The sequence below is a fragment of the Papaver somniferum genome, chromosome 4, assembly GCF_003573695.1.
Source record: "Papaver somniferum cultivar HN1 chromosome 4, ASM357369v1, whole genome shotgun sequence".
Lineage (NCBI taxonomy): Eukaryota > Viridiplantae > Streptophyta > Magnoliopsida > Ranunculales > Papaveraceae > Papaver > Papaver somniferum.
This window is the reverse complement of record NC_039361.1, coordinates 8,177,000-8,202,145: the sequence shown is the minus strand read 5'-3', so window position 1 is coordinate 8,202,145 and position 25,146 is coordinate 8,177,000. Positions and strand designations below refer to the sequence as shown.

Here is a 25,146-nt window from a genome sequence, read left to right as displayed (position 1 = left end):
TCCAGGTACTTATTCTACGTTGAAGGAAATAAGTTGCTTCTGCCAATCTTTTAAGGGCGATATCTTCGCATGATTCAATATCTCTCTTCCATTACTATCCCTCGCGTAAACTCTGCTCAAGATATTATCATGGAAGTCTTATATGTTCTTGAACGAACGTATTATCGAATTACATATATATTCTTTGCCTTCACACCTACCTCAATCAAATAGGTATTTCTTCATGTCTCCGTACCTTGTGTGCGACCTTCTGGAGGTGGTGGAGGTAAATCCTGCGGTTGTTGTACCAAAAAGTGATCTAACTTCCCTTGATCTATCATTCGCAGTATGATTTTCTTTATGTCCCTACAATTATTTGTTGTGTGACCATGGAAGCGATGATAAGTATAAAATTCTCTACTTCTCCTCCCTGGTGGCGGCTCATTTCCCGCATTTGGTGGTGCCGGTATTTCTTCCATCAAAATTATAGCTTGCCATTTTTTTTTTTCTATTGTAGCATTTAGATACGAATTCTTTATAGGCTCCCAAACTACTTTGTAACTTCTTTGGTTAAAATACTGTTTTTGGCCTCCATATCCTTCTGGATGGTTATCAAGTCTTTGAATTTTATTATTTCCTCCACGATTATTGAATTGTTTTTCTCTTTACCACTCTTCTTGATCTCGACTACCCATTGCTACTAGTTTTTGTTGATCTTCATTTATGTCCTTTTCGTGTCTTCCTTGAGATGTACTTGCGATTGTGTTCGTTATCTTAGGAAGTAAACTCGCATTCCCAGCTTTTGTGTTTCTATTAGCCACGAGATAAGATTCCATTTCTTTCTCCTTTTGTTCAAGAGCGATATATTCTTCCGGATACTCGCGTAACTCTATCATTGATATGGTTTCTTTAATTCTGAAAATTTGTGTGTATAGCAAATCTGTTGCGAAGAGTGCATTAATAAACGCTAATATGAGATTTCTTTCATCCACTCGTCCATCCATTTCACTGCACATAGTTCTCCATCTTGTGGTTAAACTTCGCAGGTCTTCATTTGTTCTTCTTCCCAAACCAAATACTTGCTCTATGCCTGGTCTTAATACATTGTTATTGATGTATGCTCCTAGGAATATTGACTGTAAATGATTGAATGATCTGATTATTCCAGTAGGTAGACCTTCAAACCACTTCAAAGCTTCTCCCGACAAGCTTGCCGAAAAATATTTGCAAAGAACTGCATCATGATCTTCCCATTGCAATAAAGATTGCACATAGGCTTTTATGTGCTGTATCGCACAGGTTGTTCCATCAAAGATGTTGGTAAATACTGGTAAACTACATTTAGGAGGTATTCCCGCTAGCTGTATTTGCCTTGCAAATGGCGTTTTTCCTGCTTCTTCAATTGCCCCATCCAGCTATCGCCTACCTCCCTCTCTTCTTGTTGTCACCATTTCACTCATTTCCACTAACTCTCTTAAGATTTGTTCATTCACTACCTGTTGTCATGTCTATTTTGCATTACTCTGTTGTCATGTATATTTTGACGAATAGCCTCATGCATCTCCCTTTCTTCTTTAGCATCTCTCCGACGTCTCCGTCTTTCTCTGTTATCCTCTTCGACTTGATCGTGTCGATCCCTTAACATCTCTCTTTCTTGCTACCTAGCTCTTCTATGTTCTTCCTCATCGTCCACAATCTGGTTTGGAAGTGTGGGATTAAACTCGCGTCTTCTTACTCGATTGTCATGGTTGTTTTCGCGTACAGCGTCCTGCAATTCTTGTTCTTCAATTTCTTGTCTTCTTCTCCCGCGCCTTTCTCGCTCATCTTGTGCGTGATTTTGTACTGCCACATACCTTTCAACCTCAGCTTCGCGTTCACGTTGGTCTCTTAATGTTTGTCTACCTTGTAATATCATTCTTCCTTGCTATGGATCATTCTGTTCACCTTGATATCGCTCACCTTGTTGTTCATGCCTATTATCTCTATTACCCTCTTGCATGCGATGACCTTCACCATGTAGCACGTAACGATCATCTAATAGCGGTTGCTCTATGCGATATTCATCGCGTCGATCTTGCCGATCATCATTTTATTGACTGTTTTCTGTAATATTATCCAAATGTGTTTCTTGTCGGACATCTCTTCGACTAGATTGACTACTTCTTGATGTACTCCTACTTAATCTTGACCTTGAGCGAGTCGTACTTCTCGATCTCTGCTCTAGTAATCTTATATTCTATTCTCTTAACTCATTATTCTGACGTATCAAATTCGCACGCTCTTCATCCTCTCACCTTCTTTCCGCATCCAACCTATGTCGAAGTTCTTCGATTGTCATATCTTCATCAGTTCCTTCTATGAGTCCTCCCTCTCCAGTCCTTTGTTCAGCCTCTTCTGTTGAAACTGTTTGCGAAGTATGAACACTCACTCTATCGTAGTCAATAACATTATCTTGCACAGGTTCTCGTTGAATCGGATGATGGACTTGTTGATCTTGATTATGTCTTTCTCCCATCCTGGATGACTCTGCAATTCCACTCCTTCTTCTTCTAGCGATTCTCCTGCTCCTTCTAATCGGTACCGGCTGTCCTGCTGCAGAATTTTTTCTTACCATTTTTGTTTTCTTGTTTCAATTAAAAGAAGAACTACCTTGTAAAGAACTAAAAATTTGAACAATGAAGATGAAATTTCTGAGGCTATCCTTCTGAACTTTTAGGTTTAAACTTCTAAACTTTCACCACCACGGTATATCATTCCAAGCTGATTTCTAGCGCCAAAATGTAGTTGCAGGAAATCCTACAACCACGCCCTTAATGAAATCTTAATAACAATTCAAGTAATCATCTTAAAATTCATACATTCATTCATAGAATCTTCAATATGGTTACAAGAGTTGAAATGAACTCTAACTTGGAGAACAAATAATCTTTCTCTCTCCTAAATTCCAAGTCTAAGCTCTCAAAAAGATCTCTCTCTTTACACGGTCGCTTGGTCCCTTATATAGGGATTTTACATAGTGGATCACAACTAACAAAGCCCTATTTTCAGATCTCGCCCGCGTTGTTGATGCACGCTTATATTGGCCCCTTTCGCACGTACTATACAATATCGCACGATCATCACACTTTACTCATGATTCTTCTGACGTCATCTGATGCGTCATCTTAAATATACTGTACGCGATACCCTTTGGTCGTTTATCAAACCATTACTTCGCACACATAATAGACGTGCAGTATTTAGTATCTACAGTGCTCTTCTACATTCTAATACTCTTGCTGCTATTAATTACCAAATAATGCTGCTGTCTTTGTGCGTGATATTGAATGCCGGGACGGAGGCACACAGGGACAAATGGGGTCCTTAGACCCCACTTCTTTTTCCAACTTACTGTTAAATAACTTGGTTCTTTAGAAATTTTGGTAACTTGTGGAGGCTAATAGGATGGTACAATTGGTATTTTCCCCTGACATAGGGTTAAATAGGTAGACTTTTGAAAGAGGCTTTTGGTTTGATCCCTCCACACAGACGTCTTGGCTCCATCACTGATTGTAAGTGATCGTGATTCTATCTTTTTATGTAAATTTTGGGATGCTTTCTTTACTTACAAGGAACCCTGCTTTGTTGGTGGAAATCGACCTATCACCCTCAAACGGATAACCAAGCTGAAGTCACGAATCACACACTAGAATGTTATCTTTGTTATTTTGGTATTCAAAAACCTCAGAACTGGTCTTTTTGGTTACCTTGGGCCGAATGGTTATCTTAGCATTACTTACCACACCGCCATTAAGATGAAGAGTTCTAAGATGAATTCATTTGAAGCTGTTTACAGCAGGCCATCACCGACTATTTTGGTTTATCTGTCTAGGTCCACTGCTGCATAGCTTTTAACTTAGGTTTACGAGCACGAGATTCCACGTTGCATCTTATAAAACTCCATCTCTAGGATTCTCAAAATCGTATATATGAAGCTTTATGTAGATGTCCCTCGCATAAAAAGGTGTCTTGTCGTTGGCGATTTGGGTTTTCTTCGTCTAAACAAGTTCTTTTCCTAAACAAGTTCTTTTTCTTGTTTAAAGGAAGGTGGGATGCAGGAAACTACTTGGTTGCCTAAACAATTTCTTTTTCTTAATTTAATTGGTTCTATTCTGCAACTGTTCGATGTTATCCCCAATCAGTTGTGCACATTGTTGGGGAAATCTAAGATCCCGCGGTTTATAATCCTTGGGGCCTCTCCACTCATTGCCAATTGGTTTTGAGTTGGATGCCCATATTCTAACCTGATATTAGAGCAGGATATTTGTGTCGAGTCATTTAACCACACCTTTACTCTACGTCACCCGATTTATTGTCCACGTGTTAGACCCAACGAGACTACACGTGAAGGGGCATATTGAGACTATAATTCCACATTGTTTGAGCAATCTAAGATCCCGCGGTTTATAATTCTTAGGGCCTCTCCACTCATTGCCAATTGGTTTTGAGTTGGATGCCCATAATCTAAGTATCTGTCGTGGATCACTATCTTTGCTTCGTTCAATATAAACATGTAAAAATTGACGTTTAGTCCCAAATTTAGTGGGCTTTAGACGCTTTAGGCCCAAATTAAGTGGCATAGGCCCCAATTTAGCCAGGTTTAAAAACGATTCAGTCCAAACCCCATTTTTTTTAATGACTAAAACACCCATCGACTTCCTTTTTCATAATTCAGTTTCTCGTCTGAAGAAGAAATCCAAAAATCTAATCTCATCTCAGTGAGAATTCAATCCTAGACATAAATCTGATGATCAAACAAAAACTTGATTCAATTTGAAAAACCTAGATCGTCTTCAGCACTACTTTTCTTGAAGATTAAAAAGATTAAGGGGAAACGTTGATAAGATTCAACTTCAACAAATTAATTTGGATTTCGATTTCATCACTAGAGCGATTTAAAAGATAAGTTTAATCTATTCTTATGGTTAAATTTGACCGGAATTGATTCCGAAATCGATTTTAGAAAGGAAAAAACTTACGGCTTCAATAACCTAATAACTTCGGTTTTAATTCGATCTCTTGTTTGATTCGTGATCAGAGTTTAACTCTATAAGCATCTCATTCTAATAAGAAACTTCTTAAGGATCGTGTGTATAAAATTAACCTATATTTTTCATTTTGTTTTCATTTTGATATTTGTTGCAACGTATTTTGTATATTTGTTTCTTCCATTTCAAATTACGATTCATGCTTGTGCTTGTTAGATCTTGACCTAAAAATTTAATTCCCAGTCTTGGATCAAATTCCTGATATTAGTTGTTGATCTCATTGTTTTTGGAATTTATTAAATCTATCTAATTGAACGTTTTTCTGAAGCTTAATTTTGTACATTTTGTGGTTTATGTGTACATCAGATGCGAAGAGGAATAATTACTTTGTTTAAGGCGGAGAAGTAAGATATTCATCAATGAATTATCAAAATCCACCACATGCAGTTAAATCTAGCATACCTGTTTTGTATATGTACATTATTTTAATCAATGATTTAAGGTGATTTTTGTTTATCTTACTTACACACAAATGTAAAAAAGAAATAAACCTATGTTGATTAGGGGATCCCCAAAAACAGTAGAAGCAAGATTCATTTTGCGTTGCCACTGCCTTCCTTCCGTGTAGTACCTTAAAGTGTTTAAGTGAATATATGTCAAGATGAGTGTTCAGTAGTCCCATGAAAAAAACAAAAACAAAGTGCTTTGTTTTTGTTTTGGCATATTTAGTTGAGTAGTCTTAGGATGTTTTGGCATATTTTGTTGAGCTAATATAAGGAAATTAGTGTATCGATTATGTGGGACACACATAATTAGAGGTGTAAATTGGGTTGTGCCAGCACGAGCACATCCCAGCACGTCACGTTAAAATTCGAGCACAACCCAGCCCAGCACGTGACTTAGCCCACTACGGCACAATACGTTAGTTAAATGGGACGTGATGGGTTTGACTAATTGGCACAGTAGCACAACACAGCAAGCGGTACGGATAAGCACGTGGCCCAGCACAGCACGTTAAGAAAGTACGTCATAACATGTACAAATACACCATATAACAAGGCACAATACATCACATTTTTTGTACATTTCACAAAAGAGTCACTATTCTAGCTAGTTTTTAATATTTTATGTTGGCTTATTTATAACAACACATATAATACCTTAATATTTGGAAAATATATTTCAATATCGTTGTTATAATGTAGTCACCTATATTTAACTACAACATTAATTTATATGACAATAATTAAATTTAATATTTAATGGGCTATTTCTTTTTTATTGAATAAACTTGTTAATTTTACTTGAAATAATTTCAAATGATATGTTCTCTAATTAAATTCTTGTGATAATTTCCGACTTAATGTACACATTAAGTGATTTCAAATTGTTTATAGCACGTGTGCCAGCATGGCACAACACGACACGTTTATTCGTGTGTTGTGCTGTACCTAGCTTTTGACTAGTAAAGCACAGCACGACACAACACGTTTAAATCGTTGGCACAACACAACACGGTACATGGCACGTGAAGCACGCGATTTCGTGTGCCGGGCTGTGCCGGGCCAGCACGTTTTACACCTTACACATAATGGTAAAACTTGATTCATTTTTTCATTTCCTCATACAATTAATTTGATATGTCCGCAGCTTATGATATACGGTAGAAGACTAATGCTAGCAGGAATGGCAACAGTGTCAATCGGTCTACCAGATGGCTGGATATGTTTTGTAAGCTGTCTTCAGGACTTGAAATAGTTTAAAATTGTCATGTATATCCAGACATATTTTCTTTCAGTTTCTCAATTGAAAGGAGTTTTACCAGGATTCAAGATGCACATGGAAATTGCTACCTACTAAAATCCAAAGTCGTGGATCGATTCCTTTAGAAACACACCAATAGTGGTACCGTCGTTAGCAACCGTGAATTCTTCTAAGTTGTAGATTTCATTTTGATTGTTTCTACATTTTTAGGCGCAATGCAAAGCTTTTTAATGTAGATTAGCATTTTGATTGTTTCTACTCTTAACTACGGTGTACAAACTGGTGCATCTTGTCCCATATGTAGTATATATTAGCATCATAGCGCATATTAATATGTTGGTATTTTTCGATTGTTGTGATTGATGTTACACAATTCAGATAAACAAGTATAGGATCTTTGGTTGTAGGGTAGAACATGACTTATAAACTCCATGTTGTCTACGTGTTTGTTGAATTTTGTGTAATTTTACTAAACTTTTGTGTCCTAGTAACTACTGATGTAAACTAAAAACTATATTACTGGTGGTACCAACATGAGATAATATACACTCGTAACAGTGGAAGTTGTTTGAGAATTATATTTGATCATGTTTCATAATAAGTTTTTTAACTTTACTGTTACAGTTGTTGCCGCTATAATTTTCCTTTGGAACTTGCACTGTTTTTTTGCAGGTAAGAGGGCTCTTTGTCAAGTAGTTATGGACTGGTGTTGGCAGAGGCATTATCTTTGCAGAGGCCTTCACTTCTGTGTTCTCTTACAACTTTCAACGGGTCTATATGATCTTCATCCATATGTAAGTACCCGTGTTTTCTTTGCATTTTAGTTTGAATTAGATAAAATATAGTGACTCAGCTGACTGTGCTTGAGGCTTTTTTGCCTCCAAAAGGATATCAAGCGTAACAATTTATATCTAAAGATTCCAGCTTATTTCTTGCTTTCTCACTAGCAAGACGCCTAGCATTCGAATAACATTTTAGATTTGGCATTTCTACCTCCTTTATTGGATACACATGTGTACATGGTTGTACACATGTTGTTTGTTAATGTGCACATAATTGTAAACTTGTTGCCTTCTTCATAACACCTGTTGATTTTTAATGTGCACCTCCAAACCCTAGAGAATCCTAGCACTCAATATTATCTTCTGTTAATCCTTCTATAATCCAAACAATGTCTATCACCAACCCATATTGGTCTCTGATTACTAATATTGTTTGCAAGGGAAAATAATGTTTCTGAGTGGAAGTATGCTACAGTACCTGTATCGGTCTCTCATAATTTCTAGTGTTTTTAAATAATATTATGTCACCACTGTACATAATATTCTTTGACCATTTAAATATATTTTTTTAATGATAATTGATGATTCTGATTTTTATTTTGATTTTGATCATCTTTTGTTTTTTTTTGTTTTGCTATTGGATTTAGAGCATTTTCTGATAATGGACCTTTGTAGACCTGATGGAAATGTGCTATTGAGAAATGAGTATATTTGGAGGAAAGGTAATCAATTTTTTCTTCTTCTCTTTTTATGCTTAAAAATTTGACTGCTGATGTCTGGATTGAAGAAATCTTTTCCCTCTCAACTTTCATAGACCAATACGATATCACCCTTGATGTTTGTATATCACCAGTACTCTCACAATCCTAAGTTATTAGTACTAGAATCCACTTTTGCATTTTCTACCATTTTTACCTTTTTAAAAAGATTAGCGTGCGAGCTTGATCTTCTACGATTTTAATGTGTACACACCCGTTTATTGTTAATGTTTACATAGTTGTACACACATAAGAATGTTGTCTGCAGATTCTATTTTGCGTGATTTTTGGATGGATCATGAGGTGCCCAATGGACCTAAATTTTCAATTTTTTGAGAGAGCTACACTTTTTTATAACAGTCCTTGTTGTAGCCTTTTTGCTTAATTGGTTAATTAAGTTTTCACTAGGGGCCTTTTGTTTTAAATTCTTAATGTGTATATAATTGTACACATGTTGATTCTTAATGTGTACATAAATTTACACAGTTATACACCCGTGTATGTTAATGTGTACATATATAGTTGTATACACATAAGAATATTGCATGCAAACTTCGTTTTGCGTGATTTTGGGATGGATCATGAGGCGCCCAATGGACCTAAATTTCCAAGTTTTGAGACAGCTAAACTTTTTATAATAGTTTTTGTTGCAGCCTTTTTTCTTTAGGTTTGTTATTGAAATCGTAATCGGTTAATTAAATTTTCACCAATGGCCTTTGTTTTGAATTATTAATGTGGGCATGATTGTACACATACTGATTGTTAATGCGCATATATTTGTACACCTGTTGATCATTAATGTGTACAAAGTTGTGCACCTGTTGATCGTTGCACATATCCGTACACATGTTGATCGTTAACATCCACATGGTTGTACACCTTGTTGATTGTTTAATGAGTGCCTTCTTAATTAGTTAGATGAAAATGATATTTGGGTCATTTTTACTGTACTCCATTTTATGCTTCTGATGCTTGGATTTGTTCTATTTACCTAATACTATCAATTGGTTCAATTATATTAGCAGAAACTATGTGGTGTATTGTTAATTTTTATGGAGTTATGGGTCACTAGACTAGTTAGTAATGGTTTTGTAATGCATTTTCTAATGAATTGGTTGGAACTCGTTGTGTTCGAAACTGCAAGTCAAGTATATTTAAACACAATTAGCCTGCAACTGAAATGAAACAAATTTGACTGTGAAGGGGCACACAACACTATCCCCAATATTTGTTATCTTTTACATCAGTTTATGGAAGAGATATCATTACACAGGGAGGACGAAACTGCATTCCGCACCCCTAGTAGCTCTAACTTTAAAGGTATTGAATACTACCCATTTCTTTTTTTTACCGCCTTGTGACATGTAGCATTATTTGGCTCATAACATTGAGAAGTATAAAAATAGTACGCTAGGCTTTCTTAAACTACTATCATTCCATATTGATTCTTAAGGTGCACATAGTTGTACACCTGTTGATTGTGTACTTAATTTTTTAGGTTTTTGTAAATGTGTACATAGTTTTACACCATTATCATGTCTCATTGATATACGGCCTGTTTTATGGGTACGGATATTGTATTTTCTAGGTTTTGGTAGAAGTGTACATAGTTGTACACCATTATCATGTCTCATTGATATACGACCTTTTTTATGGGTATGGATGTTAGATTTCTATGTTTTTGTAGATGTGTACATAGTTGTGCACCATTATCATGTCTTATTGATACACGATTTGTTTTATCAGTATGGATATTGTATTTTATAGGTTTTTGTAGCTGTGTACATAGTTGTACACCATTGTCCCGTCTCATGGATATATGACATGCTCTATGGGGATGGATGTTGGATTTTCTAGGTTTTTGTAGATGTGTACATTGTTATATACCATTGTCCCGTCTCATGCATAGATTACCTATTCTGTGTAAGTATTACAATTGCAATTGTTTAGTAAATCGCTGTACTGAGATGTTTTTGAAGCCGTATTAAGTTTGTGGTTAATCACTTCTTTTTCAAGCTGCGAATTCTTATGTGTTATCATTTTGTCCTTGATGCAGGTTAACTGCTAAACCAACCTCTTCAAATCTGTCTATTAATCAACTAGAGCTTTGGTTTGGTTGATAGTTTTGTCAGTCTGTGTAGACTAGAGTGGTTGTTGGCTACCAAGGATGGATTTTCTGGATTTTTGCAGATGTGTATATAGTTGTAAACTAGTGTAAATTAAAAATTTTAAAAAATGAGAATTATATATCCATATGGGTACTCTTTTTGTAGTTCTTGGAAAAAGCTTTCCGAATATATAAAGTTTACGAATTTTGGACAAACGGTTCAAAAGATAAATTGTTTTTTAGTTATATTTATATTATTTAAAATTGCTGACATCATCATGAGTCATTTCAGACTAATCCATAAATATTTGGCTGAATTGTAAATCAGGAAGGCTATATATGTATTTTTCATATTTTAAATAACTTTTGGACTAAATTGTACCTAGTCAACTTGGGATGGACTAATCCGTATTTTTTGACGTGTCTTTGGACTAAATCATATTTTTCCCTATAAATATTTCATGGTGGTTAGTCCGCACCCAAGGATTTTAGGTGCCTAATCCCCAAACAATTGATTGTTTTAAACCCTAGATTTATTTTCTTCTATTTTAGAGATGTTTCTCATTATTTTAAGTTTTCTTCTGTAAGTTGCATGATGATTTTGAAAAACGGAAAAAGATTAATCATCGGTAATCCAGAGCGATCAACTGTAAGAAAAAGAAAGAACATCGATCAAGAGCAGATAACACAAGGAAAAAGCAAATAAAAAGAGTTGATGATCCTCCTCCTCCTCCTCCTCCATGTAAAGATCTTCTTGAGTAATTAGTGATTGGAAGTATCTTGACGATATTATCAGCTTGGACACTAGCGATATGCAGTTGCTTCACTAAGTTATGGGACAACACTTGTGAGGTTTTGGCTCTTTCTCCAGTCAAAGAATGGACATATACAAGAAGGAACTTGATTTCAAGTAGGAAGAAGATAAGCAAGTGCATGCTTTACCAATTAGCGCGAACCTCTTTGAGAATACATATATGGATGGAATATAAACAGATTTAGGCCTGTTTTTCAATCTGATAGACAACCATAGGCCTGTTTTTTTCGAATTTGCAAATCTAGGCCTCCATCCATGTTTCCATCCAAATCCGTTTCTTTTGTCAATTTCTCGGTCAAAAAGGTCAATTTCTCATCAGATGAGATGAGATAATGAAGCGCAATTACCCCTTTGCCCTTTATACACGTGGATGCTATTAGGTGTAAGTTAGAAACGTGTTGTAAATTAGCCACACGTAAATTATCCACACGTGTTGTTAAACATGTGTGATCCAAGACACGTGGTGGTCATCCGAGATGGAAAGAAAAATGGAAGGCTAGGATTAACTCACTTCGTAATTAACGACCCCATCATGAGATCTTAGTCGTTTATCTGAATTTCATTGGATCTCGATGTTTTCGGACGGCTGAGATGAAATAAACATGCGGGAAAAGAATAAAGTAGAGAGAAAAGGTCTTTCAGTTACTCTATTTTCCCTTCTTCGTCTCTCCATTTCTTCCCTCTGCAACTAATTTTTCTTTTTCTGCAATTTTCTTTCTTCTTTGTGATTTTCACTTCAGTCGTCTGAAATATCACTGGTTTCTGTTACTGTGTAAGATGGGTATACCTAATAGATCAAAGAAACTACTTAGTAAGATGGATTCAGAGATTGAAGAGAAGATGGATAAAATAAAGAAAACAAAGAAACGACGAGGTAGAACACGAAATGAAAGGTAACAGCGAGACCCTTATTGTATTTTTAGGGTTTTTGGAAATTTTCGATTTCTAGGGTTTAGGGAAATTTTCGATTTCTAGGGTTTATGGGTGTTTCGATTTCTTTGGGTTATGGGTATTTTCGATTTTTAGGGTTTATGGGTATTTTCGATTTCTAGGGTTAGGGTTTATGTGTTTGATTTTTAGATGATTCTGTTGATTTTCATTTCTCTATGAATTGACCCTTGATTTTTCTAGGGTTTTTGTTAGATTTTTAGGGTTTGTGTTAGATTTCTAGGGTTTGTTTGTGTTAGATTTCTAGGATTTATTTGACTCTATTTATCACTCTGTTTTTTACCTTGTTTATGTAATATGATTTATGTTCATATGTTGATATGTTGATAGTTGCTGAGAATAGCTAATATGATTTATGTTGTAGGAATGAATCTGCAAGTGTGGAATGATATGTTGACAATTGTTGTTGGATGATGCTGATAATTTGAATTATGTTTCTTGTAGGAATGATGTTGCTGTTGACAGGATGCCTTTCAGAAGCTTTAAGGTAAATGCGATAGGAACTTGCCATAGTTTGGAGTTTAGGACTGTGCTAGAGAGGATATGGGACTTGATAGGTTGAAAGACATGATCAGGCCAAAGCTGAGACTGAAGGGTGATGAGAAGATAGACATATTGTGGTCAGATGATCTTTGTACTCCCATGTCACTGGATAAAGAAGAAGAGTTCAAGTCTTTGTGGGATACTGCTGAGTTTGATGAGAATGGTTGGAGTCAGGTTTATATGCAAGTGTTGGATGGTGAGGTTGGTACAATTCCTCCACACAAGTAATTTACACCAGTAAAGAAGACACCCCAAAAAGAAGCATGTATCCAAAAGAAATAGCCCACCAAATCAAGCAGCAGTATCTGAAGAAACTCAAGAAGTATCTAATCATGATTGTAGTACACCTAGAAGTTCAAGAAGAAGCCCAAGGCTAGCAGCATTGTTTAAGAAGAAAATTGGAGGAAAAACTAACAAGAAGTTGTTTGTTGAAATCTCAGATGATGAAGTATGTGAAGAAACTCAAGTAGCAGAGTCAAATGTGGATAATGACATGCCTATTCCAGAAGCTTATTTTCCTCAATTTTGTGAAGAACCAACACAAACAAGTGTAGCTGAAAACATGCCTTATCTAGATGAATTTGTTCATCAAAGCACAACACAAACAACTATGGCAGAAGAAGAAGAAGAGTTTAATCATGATTCTGGGTTGAAGCTACTACACAAGCAAGTGTTCTTGAAGATATTTACAGATTGAGTGACGAATATAAGAAGAGTGATGAGTTTGTAGTTCAACTTCCAAATATTGAAGAAGATGAATGCCATCCTGATGAGGATATCAATAATGTCCCTGGATATGAACAAGAGCTTAAAGATGATATGGAGTACAAAAAGTTTTTGAAGAAGGTTGAGAATGGGTATTTATCTGACAAGGGAAGTGACAGTGAGAGTGAAGGTGAAGGTGATTCTGATAGTGTTGATGGGGATCCAGACTTCGGTGAAGTTGAGGTAGAAAATAACAAAGAAGGTAATGATGTTTCTTTACATTTGTTGTTTGTTATTTTTGTTGATTTTTATATTTGTTGTCTATTGCAAATGGGTACTAATGTTTTTTTTTTTCTTACTTTAATTGCAGAAGACTATTATGGGGACTTACTGGATTCTGAGTCTGAAAAGGAAGAAGAAGGTGAAGATGATGATGTTGCGGTGGAGAAGGCTTCAGTTGAGTGTAGTGGTGTTACACATGAAAATTCAGAGTTTGAGAAGGAATATTCAGATCACCTTAAGGAAGAAGATAATCAGGATATGTTCCCAGCTGAAGATGAAGAGTTTATTGGATCCAAATGACCTCATAGTTGGAAGTAAGTTTATGAGTAAAAAATCCTTTTATGCACATGTGAATAACTATTGTATCATGAAAAAACATCAGACTTATGCTACTAAGAGTTCCACAACCAAGCTGAGGCTCAAGTGCATTCATTGGAGGACTCAAGAATGTCCAATGTTCATTTATGGCATGGTCAAGAAAGGTGAAGGTAAAACTTTTACACTTAGAGGCTTTATTGTCGCTCACACCTGCAATGGTGACAAAGATGACTTGAACAAGCTTGCAACACCAAAGTATGTAGCTGACTGGTGCTATGAGAAGATGAAGACTGAGCTTGGAATTAATGAACCAGTACCATGTCCAGATGACTTAGCAACACAGTTCAATAAAGCCAGGAAAGTTAATATAAGGTATCATACTGCATGGAGAGCAAGGGTGAAGGTGTTGGAGAAACTATATAGAAGTTATGAGAAGATCTACTCACTGGTGCCTGCATTCTGTGAAATGGTCAAGGTATAACATTTTCTTTAAGTTTTTTTATTTTTGTAATTATCTCAATGTCTTTGTTTGACAACACTTTCTTTAAGTGTCTATGTAATTTTAGTATGGAACAATCCCTAAAAATATTCATGTCATTCTGCTTGTAGATGACAAATCCAGGCAGTATAGAAACTTTTTCTTATGGAACTACAAACAACACTTTCTTGTCCATGACAATTTGCTTCAAACCCACTATAGTTGGATTCTTGTATGTTTGTAGAAAGATCATTGGCCTTGATGGATGTCATTTGAATTGGAAGTTTGGTGGTGTGATGTTACATGCAACTGGACTGGATGCTCAAAATGGATTAGTTCCATTAGGTATGATGGTATGCAGGAATGAGACAATAGAGAATTGGAAGATATTCTTGGAGGATTTGAAGAAGTTGTTGGGTGATGATCATGAGTTTACCTTCATCTCTGGCAAGCAGAAGGGGATTTTAGAAGCTGTTGATTATCACTTTCCCTTGTTTGAGCACAGACAATGTGTCAGGTGAGCTCATTTATTTCCATTTATTTTCAGTTTTGTTCTGTTCTGTTTTAATCATTTATTACCCCTTGTAGTACTTCATTTATTTTGTTTTAATTTTCAGTTGTTAATCTTTAATTGGTTTTGCAGGCACTTGATGGCCAACTTTAAGAAGTACTACAAGGGGTACAGTATTCAGATTCAACTTTGGAATGCTGCCAAGTGTTATAAGATCAAACACTTTAATGTAAAGATTCATTACTTCTCTTGAATCACACAATTATTATGCTTCACTTTAATGTAATGCTTCACTTTAATGTAATGTTTCACTTTAATTTTCAGCAACATATGGATTCTATGGCAGCTGAGAGTATAGAGGCTGCAAGATTTCTCATGGATGAAAGGCCTGAAACCTGGTCTAGGGCTCATTTTCCAACTACTAGAAAATGTGAGCACATCAACAACAACTTCTCAGAATCCTTCAACAATATGGCCAAGAAGATTAGAGACAAGCCAATCTGCAAACTAGGTTTGATGTGTGGACAACTGGTGATGGGACTTCTCAACAAGAGGAGTAATGAAGCTGCAAAATGAAAGGATGGTGACCTTGTTCCAAAGGCAATGCAGCTGATTACCAAGATGTGTGACTTGACCACAAATTTTCAACTAGAGAGTGTTGTTAGGGGGAAAGTATATGAGGTTACAAGTTGTCATGGAGCCATCCTTGTTATGAATTTTCCAAAGAGGAATTGTAGCTGTTTGCAATGGCAATTGAGGGTTTTTGTCTGCCTGCATGCTGTCTGTGCTCTAAAGCCATTGAGACATGTTTGGGCTGAGTAAGTACTGTCCCTTTGACCTTATAATATTCTATACTTTTCATAGAGATAATGTACTTTGGACATTTCTTAATTTTAATTGGTTTGTCCTAACTGATTTCTTTTTTACATGTTGGGTATTTTTGCAGGTATTGTGACAAGTATTATTGGGTTGAAAGCTACAAGAGAACATATGCTCCAGAATTCAACCCATTGTTGGGCCCAGAAGACTATGAAAAGGTACATTATCACTATGAAAAGTCTTTGAACCATTCTTGGTTTTGTCGTTATCATTTGTTGTGCAATAAATAAAATATCCATATTTGATTCCTTTAGGGTTTCAGCCTTTCATTTATGTCTCTTGTAGGAATGATGTTGAAGATGACAGGATGCCCTTCAGAAGTTTTAAGGTAAATGTGATAGGAACTTGTGAGAGTTTTGAGTTCAGGGACTGTGCTGGAGAAGATATGGGTCTTGATAGGTTAATGGACATGATCAGGCCAAACTTAAGACTGAAGGGTGATGAAATCATTGACATATTGTGGTCAGAGGATGCTTGGATCTATGTTGGTGAATCATCTAGGCAAGCTGCTGCAAGATCTGAAAAAGGTGTCAAAGGAAAGGCAACAACAAAGGTTGGATCTTCTTCTCAAACCTCATGTTTGAATCAGAATTTCAAGAAGGTTGGTTCAGTTAGCAACAAAGTCACCTTTAGAGTGTCAGATCCAAAGGGAAAGAAGAAAACAAAGAAGTACACGAAGATCTGAATTGGTTTTCTTGGTTGTGTTTCATTTTGTTTAGAAGAGTATGCAGTTACTCCTTATCTTTTGTGTAGTTTAAGTTTGAAAGAATTGGTGCAGTTTAAGTTTGGAACTTTGAAAACTTTGAATGGATGCAGTTTCTTTTGCAGAACAAGTTCCGAGTTCATTATTTTTCTTAAATTCATTGCATTTCCAGATTTTTCCTTGCACCAACCATTTTTAGATCTTAATGAAAAAAAAGACAGAAGAAGATACGCTTTTATTGAAGATAATCCTGCTGTTGGGTACTGTGGGGGCAACATTTTTATCTGACACGTGGCATAATTTATGACGTGTACAATGTACACGTGGTTACACAGTCAGCACCGAGTAGCTGTGCAGAATCGGCAATTCAAAACTATAACACGGCGAGTTTGATGATTCTAAGGGCTCAAAGGTCTTTTTCCAATACCCTAACGGTGATAAAAAGGCACATAACTGCCGTTAGCCGATTTTTCAATAAAACGGTCAAAACCGGCCTGTATTTGTAAAATTCAAAAAAACGGGCCTATGGATGTAACCCTCAAAAAAAAAAAGAGGCCCATATATCTTTTTTTCACCCTATATGGATTCTGAAGCTCCAATGGACAATGCCATTCTTCCAATTGAAGATGAAGTGCTTGTGGATGGTTGTGAAGCTTTAACTGAGGATCCCGAATACAAAACAAATTATAAAGACACATGTACTGAGAAGTTAAAATCCATCGAGGAGGTTTCTCGCAGAAAGGATAAACTTACGAAAGTCAGTACCTTGTTAAGTGTTCCTCATGGAAGCAAAGAAAACATCTGTGGGGGTATTGTCGATAGACATAGGATCTCGAAAACTGAGCGAGAACTTGCTAGACTCTTATGGAATGGTGAGGCATCTAGCAACGAGAATTATGGTCGAGGTAAGAGAAACCCTGCCAGGAAGAAGTACTGGCAGTAGGGATTATCCAGAGGCACTGATTTTGTGGGCTTTGCTTTGTTTTATGTTTTCGTTTTGAGTTTTGGCTGCTTTTGCCATCTCTCTTTCTGTTTTTCCTTTTTTTTTCCCATGAATAAAATTGCTCTTGTTCGGCTTCCACGACCAGAAGATAGTAGTACATGATCGGAAAGTTGTACTTGTAGAAGAAGATGTAAACAATGATGACAATAGTAGTAATCGAATAGAAATATTGCTCTTGTTCGACTTCCACGACGAGAAGATTAAGTTCATTGGACTACCAACAGAATCTAGGCAGACTCGGAGGGTGAATGAGAATCCCTTTTTTGCAATAGATCATCTTCTTGAGTTTAACGTGGAATGTCTAATACTCTACAATTGGCCCACGAAATATGTCAAGGTGATAAAAGGATCATGCTTCTATCCTCGTATTTTTTATAAGCTGAATGAATCAACTATTGGCTATTATCATGATACTACTTATTGCTGGAGCATCAAAAACTAGCTGCACCGGAGAAGAGCGAGACCAATGCAAAATGATAGCTTTTATTGGAATATTAACAGTAAAATGTTACATATTGGTTCTGATTAATTTCTTGTCAATAAGTCTAAGGGACTGCAAACATAGCGAGAATAATACTGCGAATATAAATGATTCCTATATTCCCAGAAAAGTTTCAACAGATTGGGTGTTTACAATAATCAAATACAAAAAAACGACAACAATTAAAAGATTACTGAAGTTCTATAGAAATCGGTCAAACGCAACCACATACCTTTTAAGGCATCTTCTTTAGTGAAAACCACATACAATATCCTTCCCTTTACCTTTATGTTTCAAGTTAACGCCTCGAGTTTTCAGTCCGCTCACGAAAGCACTAGAGTTAAGTGAGACAAGGCTTTCGATATAATTTTCCGCATTACTTACAAGCGTTCGAATACGTTTGTATGTTTCACTCTTCAGGTCATATAAAAACACATCGCCGCAAAACTCAAATAAAATCTTACCATTCTTGAAAGACCACATAATCCTAAGCCTATGTGAATTATTATGTGAACCCCAAACATTTATAAGAGTCCTCGAATAAAACGAGTCGTCTGCAACAAATGTTAGGGTTATGGAAGATCGTTTAGTCCATGATTCGTGAACTCCATACTCCTGCATCACCCATACATCAAATTGAAAATTATTAGAATTAACAAGTAAACTGAGACATTCGTCCCACTTTCCCAAACAAGCGAGCGATTCCTTCTTTTCCTGAAGTTTCTCTGGTAGTGGAAGTTCTTCAAATTTCTCGTCTGCGATGTTGAAGGATACTACAGACATGTAGCTGGTAACAGTTTTGACTAACCAATGAAGAGCTCCATTAAAGATTTCCCCGGAAGGGCTGGGACCTTCATGGTAAGGAAACTTATAGGGAATGGTTCCAATGCATTTCCAGGAATTCGATCCCAACGTATAAATATAGACGAAAGTATTCGTTCCTGCAATCAAGACTTTCACCAACTTGTAATCTTCCATCTTATCATCATAACCTAAAGTATAGATGTCAAAAAAAGCTGACATATACAAGTCGGCAATGTCGAAATTTAGACCTGGTAGTTTGGGAAGTATCTTGAACTCAGTGGTGGCTGGGTTCCAAAGACACAAGATTTCGGTACAATAATCAGAAAAACATAAGAAAACCAAACCATGATATGCACATCTCAATTCAACTTGATAATCTGATGATTTGAATGGGTAATCCATTTTAATAACACCATCTTGACATACAATTCTACCTGTAACTGATAGAGAATCATAACTAATGGATTGTAATAGGCAGGACCGGCTAAACTCATTAACAGCATTATTAAGCACGAGATTATAGTTATTCTTTTGGATATTAAAATGAAGATGAAGTTGAACAAACTCAGAACTAGAAATTAGATCTAACCATTTCTTGCACACACACTTACATACAAGTGCGGATTTCACTGGTACCCTTATAAGGATTTGAAGGTACAGATCTTCTGGAATGCTGGACATTTTGCTTGTCTGCTTGTTTTTACTAGTTTCTTGCAGAGTTTGAGGGGGGAAGTTAGGGTTTTTTATTTTCTTAGGTTAGAGAACTCAGTGCATTGCATATTGCTCTTTATAATTCGCAAAGATGAAGAGATAAGAAAATTTATTGCCTTGCATTTCTGAAAAGGAGAATTTGGTTTCCATATTTACCACCCTATATTAAATCCACTTAATTGTTTTCCTCATACTTCCTATTTGACACCCTGAAAAATCATTAATACTCTTTATACCTTATTCCCTCAAATTAAATCCCCTGATTTTAAGATTCGTTGTCTTTAAACCAATGATTCAGGGCGACAGCTGTACGTATTAAGGATAAACCAACAGTTCAACAAGGTATATTTTAGAAAATCATGCAACATACACCTCACTGAACTTGTACAACCAAAAGAATGGAGCGCAGTGTTCTGAAACCGGCACGGACATCGAACCGGAAAAATTATCGGGTCAGGGTTAAATGGGTCAACCAGTGAATTAACTCGGGTTCGCTGGGTCACATATATAAGAATTTACGAACCTCTAAGCTTGATAATTAGTATAACTTTAATTAAAATCTTAAACTTAATCTCGCAAAAAGAGCATTTGGCTCAGTGGTCAGGGACATCTCAAGTAACTAATGGTTTAGAGCATCGACTCCCTTCACTCGCACTCTAAATTTTTGAAGAAAATAGAATAGAGCTTGGTGGACTGTGACCGTGGATGGTTAGATCCAACCCATTTGACCCATTTTGGGTAGTGGATCACGAGTCAACCCGGATGGGTCACCTGGTTCTCTTAAAATAAGCCGTTTTTTTGTAAGTTTACTTGGTCGGCAACAGACCAGCCCGGAAAAGTGACTGGGTCACCGATTCACTGGACTGATCGGTCGGGCCGGGCCGGATTTCAGAACACTGATGGAGCGCTGACCAAGGTGGAATATCATCTAAAGATTTAAATCTCGAAGGTTAATATACGCTAACTACGTAGTAGAAAGAACTGATGATGATTCCCCAGGAATTAAGGCTCACCACTAGATATACTACCCCGCGTCCCTACCAGAAATGAAGATAGCTTGATTACTAATATAGCCCTTGGAGTTGGTAACGGTTTAGACTAACCAAAGAAGATCTCCACTAACAGTCTTCCCAGACCCATACCAAAAGTAAACTTATAGGGAATGGTCCTGATGTATCTCCATGAATTTGATCCGAAAGTATAAATATAGATTAAACCATCCCTTTCTTTTCTTGTTCTTCAATTTTTTTTCTTTCTGTGGTTGCAGTAAAACCCACAACTACACCCTACTACAGGTTAACGGACCCAAAAAGCCTTAATTCATTTTCCAGTCCGGGCTAATGGCTTTGCTCGACCGTAGTATTTCACTTTTTAGGCTGTAAGACTGTGATGCCTACCTGGGCTAAAGCCTGGGTTAGCCCAATTGTAGATCCGTCAGTGCCCTACTAATATTATGTGAATCTAATTATGAAATCATGATGAAGAACATTTAAGTAGATATTATTAAGTATGGAAATCAATACAAAGAGTTGAGATAAAACCCTAACTCGGGAAGAAAATAACTTTCTCTCTCCAACTACCAAAAAGATATCTCTCTCAACACAATGGTGGTTTGTCCTATATATATATATAGGAGTTTACATAGTGGAGGGCAGCTAATAAAACTCCTATTTTCGGATCTGACGTGTGTCAATATCGCACGCTTACAATGATTCTTCTCGCACGTGTTCTCTATCATCGCATGACTCTTCACACTTTACTCGTGAGTTGGTGACATCATTGGTCTCGTCATTTATAATATACTGCGTGCGATCGCATTCAACCCTTATGAGGATAACATTTTGTATGATACCTAAGTGTGCGATATTTTACCCCTACACTTTCAATAATATTTTTGACCGTTCTTCCTCTTAAACTTCGTATTAGGTTATTGTAATGGTTTAGCCCGTTTTGAAGCTGTCAGGGAGGACCTTAATAGTGGGGTACTAGAGGTATAAAAATTGTCGTTAATCCGATCAGGAATGGTTGATGACGGAAAGATTGTCAGTCAATTGTGCTTTCTTTTGTTTCCGGCCTAGGGTTGGGTAGTCAGTTCGATCTCTCTTCAAAAAAAATCAAGCATTATTGACTATGATTTATTTATTTATCTCTTTATTTCTTGAAGATCTTTGCTCATAATGAATAGGCAATTCCGGCAATTACTAGTATGCTCAAACAAGTTGGTTTTGGTTTAAATTTATTTATTTGAATGAAAGCAATCTCAGTGTTTTTGTTTGACGTCTTTTTTGTTTGGTGATTCTCTCGTTGACGCATGCCGGAACCAAGTGACTATCTTATCACGTTACCTACCGATTCACTGCCCCACGAGAATGGAAGATAGTAATAAGTACAGCAATTCTGAACATCCTTACATAAACCTATTTTTCTTGTTCGGTTTTTATCCGCATATTTAACATTAAAGATGTTTCATATGGGTTCTGATTTGTTGGAAAATGGATTTAAATAGAGGATGAAATAAACACAGAGAAATTGTTGTACTCCTGACTTTCAAGGCTTGAATAGATTTCTTTTAGACAATTATTTCTACCCTCTTAATATCAATTGGCGACTATAACAGTATGCGAAATAATGCCTTCAGGATATAAAGCCCTACAATAGAAAAATTGGATTCAAGATTTGTACCCTTGACCCAATCAAGAACACACAAGAAAGGTTTCTGATGATGCTTTAGAAAGAGAGAAAACAAGTGATTGTGAAGAATGGGAGAATTTCTTGGCTATTTATAGAGATATTCATGCATGTTAGTAATGCCTTCTCATCACCGACAGACGCTTCCAAAAACCATCAATGGTGACTTATGGGAAGAGATGCGTCTGTTCAAACTTGAATGAAAACTCTTAGGTTTTCCAAAGTAAAACAAAAAAAAAAATTCCACGAGACGCTGTCTCGGGCGTTAGCCACGCCCCCGAATAGCGGCGAACAATATTGATAATATCCAACATGATAAATATTACAAATAAGTCTAAGGGACTGCAACATAAAGAGAATATATAATACTGAACTGATAAATGATTCTTGTATTGCCAGAAAAGCTTTAACAGATTGGAAGTTTACAAGAATCAAATACAAAAAAAAAACAACAAAAAGATAATCGAAATTCTATATATGAGATTGTATTGCTCTAGAGTCTGGATACGAAACGCGATCCTTATGCATATGCATATACCAAAAGGTTTGCAAGATAGAAAAGAAAAAGAAATCTGACAAATGCAACATAGTAACGATTTTCTTTACGTTTCAATATAAAGCCTCCAATTTTCTATCTACCCACATATGTACTAGAGTTGAGGGAAACAAGGCTTTCGACATAATATTCCACCTTGCTCACCAGCTTTCGAAGATGTTGACATGTTTCTCTCTTCGGGTCATATAGAATCAAATTAGCGTGGTACGCAAGTAAAATCTTACCGTTCTTAATAGGCCACATGAGCCTAAAAGAGGAATTGTCTACAAGAAATCGTAGGGTAATGGAATAACATTTGCTCCAAGATTCTTGAACTACGTACTCCTGCATCACCCATACATCAAACTGAGAGTTATCAGCATTGACTAGTAAACACAGAGACTCTGCCCACTCTCCTATTGAATCGAACAATTCCTTCCTTCCCAGTAGTTCTTGTGGTGGTTGCAGTTCTTCAAATCTTTCGTTAGCGATATCAAATGGGACTATAGCCTTTGTGTTGGTAGCGGTTTTAACTAACCAATGAAGAGCTCCACTAATAATCTCTCCAGACCCTCTTTGGAAATTAAACTTACAGGGGGGTTGAGTACATTTCCAGGAATTTGATCCCAGCGTATAGATACTGACTAAAGTATCCCTTCCTTCAATCATGTTTACAAGTTTTACCAACTTGTAATCATCTATCTTGTCGTCATGAGCTAAAGCATAGATGGCGCAGAAATCAATCATATACAAGTTCTCAGTATCTTTGATATTTTCACGCGGTGGTTCCGGAAGTATCTTGAACTCAGTGGTGGCTGGGTTCCAAAGACACAAGAATACGGTAAGATTATAGGAAAACCCTAAGCAAACCAAACCGTGTTACGAACTTCTTAATGAAACATGATAACTTGGACCTGCACATTCAAATGAGTAATCCATTTTGACAAGACCGTCTTGAAATTCATTCATCCATGCTGCTTCTGACAATGAAGCATAACGTGACTGCAGTGGACAAGACTTGCTAAGCCCATCAAAATCATGAAGAATGATATTATAGTTATTCATTTGGATATTGAAATCAAGATGCACTTTAATGAACTGAGGACTAGAAATTAGACCTAACCAATTCTTACAAACACACTTACATACAAATGTGGTTTTCACTGGTACCCTTATAAGGATTTGAAGGTAGACGTCTTCTGGAATGCTCGACATTTTTGCTTCTCTTGTTTCTAGTCTAGTGGACTCTCAGGCGGATAGACAGAAATTAGGGTAGTTTATTTTCTTAGGTTAGAGAAATCAGTGCATCGCATTGCTCTTTATAGGATAGGAATATTAATTAGTATTTATGGGTGAGATCTGGTATTCAAAAACCAACAATCCATACATCCATACGTTTGGCTAAGGAATTAGTGCACAAAGATGTACAGATTAAAGAATTTGCCTATATTTACCACCTTAAATCTTCTTAACTTTCGTTTACACTTGAATTGTTTTCGTCATATTTCCTATTGGACACCTTAAAAAATCATAAATACTCTTTTCTACCTTACTTGACAAACATAAATATGCTTTTCTACCTTATTTGACAAACATTGAACAAAGCCATAGCAGATTCTTTCTCATTCAGCCAGAGATTCCGCTGACAACTGTACGTTTTAAGAATAAGCCAACGTCCGACGGGTTAACGTTTAAAATCATGCAACATAAACCTCAGGGAACTTGAACAACTAAAAGAGTAGAGCGCTGAAGGTTAATATACTCTAGGTAGTAGAAGGAACTGGGGATGATTCTCCCTAATAATTTGGGCTTCCCACTAGATATACTTCCCTACTAGAAATGATGATAGCTTGATTACTGACTAGTGGAGGTTTGGTAAAAGGATGCCATATGCTATTGGTATCCAAAGACGAGGTTGAGAAAGGAAGAAGAGAGGACTGGAAGAAAGCTCGACATACATCCCCCTCAATACTACTACGTACTCATTACCTTGCAAACTCAAGATAGCTAACTTGTATGACATTTGAAGCTACCTCGAATATGGATTACTGATGCACGCCAGCAAAAAAATTTGTAAGTAAAAAGCTCAATAATAATGACGATTCTGTCTTAGCCGCCAATGACAAACAAGATAAGGCTCTCTCTGTGTTAGGATGTGCGTGTTAACCTTTGTGCTCAATCTTATGAATGGTGATGAAGTGCATAAAACAAGGCACATGATCTCTTAACCATTATATGACTCTTCGACATCTTTAAAGAAGAACAAGATACTACCGTGATTGTAGGAGTTAAATATCGCACACGTTAATAATTACGCGAAATAAAG

At 36.4% G+C, this 25,146-nt stretch overlaps 4 protein-coding genes across 4 annotated transcripts; 1 reads left to right on the top strand and 3 right to left on the bottom strand.

The window, feature by feature from the left end:
• Positions 1-644: 644 nt before the first annotated feature.
• LOC113271944 lies at positions 645-2,593 on the bottom strand. Its single transcript, XM_026521867.1, has 2 exons — positions 2,274-2,593; positions 645-1,314 (listed from the first exon to the last, which is right to left on the bottom strand). Exons 1-2 carry the CDS (start codon positions 2,591-2,593, stop codon positions 645-647), a joined length of 990 nt encoding a protein of 329 aa, XP_026377652.1.
• An 11,483-nt stretch (positions 2,594-14,076) lies between these two features.
• Positions 14,077-15,592, top strand: LOC113271943. The gene is made up of 5 exons (XM_026521866.1): positions 14,077-14,502; positions 14,594-14,652; positions 14,750-15,022; positions 15,149-15,245; positions 15,341-15,592. The coding sequence occupies exons 1-5, from the start codon at positions 14,077-14,079 to the stop codon at positions 15,590-15,592; spliced, it is 1,107 nt and encodes a 368-aa protein (XP_026377651.1).
• A 2,739-nt stretch (positions 15,593-18,331) lies between these two features.
• Positions 18,332-19,567, bottom strand: LOC113271942 (F-box protein CPR1-like). Its single transcript, XM_026521865.1, has one exon. The coding sequence runs from the start codon at positions 19,565-19,567 to the stop codon at positions 18,332-18,334; it is 1,236 nt and encodes a 411-aa protein (XP_026377650.1).
• A 3,349-nt stretch (positions 19,568-22,916) lies between these two features.
• LOC113271941 (F-box protein CPR1-like) lies at positions 22,917-24,035 on the bottom strand. Its single transcript, XM_026521864.1, has 2 exons — positions 23,735-24,035; positions 22,917-23,635 (listed from the first exon to the last, which is right to left on the bottom strand). Exons 1-2 carry the CDS (start codon positions 24,033-24,035, stop codon positions 22,917-22,919), a joined length of 1,020 nt encoding a protein of 339 aa, XP_026377649.1.
• Positions 24,036-25,146: the final 1,111 nt, after the last annotated feature.

Excerpts from the sequence above, each read along its gene's own strand:
- LOC113271944 (XM_026521867.1), bottom strand. The coding sequence starts at position 2,593 with ATGGTAAGAAAAAATTCTGCAGCAGGACAGCCGGTACCGATTAGAAGG. Across the intron at positions 1,315-2,273 it reads AGGTTGGATGCGGAAAGAAG|TTTACCAGTATTTACCAACA; the intron begins GTGAGAGGATGA and ends TCCTAAATGTAG.
- LOC113271943 (XM_026521866.1), top strand. The coding sequence starts at position 14,077 with ATGAAAAAACATCAGACTTATGCTACTAAGAGTTCCACAACCAAGCTG. Across the intron at positions 14,653-14,749 it reads GTAGATGACAAATCCAGGCA|AAAGATCATTGGCCTTGATG; the intron begins GTATAGAAACTT and ends GTATGTTTGTAG. Across the intron at positions 15,023-15,148 it reads GAGCACAGACAATGTGTCAG|GCACTTGATGGCCAACTTTA; the intron begins GTGAGCTCATTT and ends TTGGTTTTGCAG.
- LOC113271942 (XM_026521865.1), bottom strand. The coding sequence starts at position 19,567 with ATGTCCAGCATTCCAGAAGATCTGTACCTTCAAATCCTTATAAGGGTA.
- LOC113271941 (XM_026521864.1), bottom strand. The coding sequence starts at position 24,035 with ATGTCGAGCATTCCAGAAGACGTCTACCTTCAAATCCTTATAAGGGTA. Across the intron at positions 23,636-23,734 it reads TTACTCATTTGAATGTGCAG|CCACCACTGAGTTCAAGATA; the intron begins GTCCAAGTTATC and ends TTTGGAACCCAG.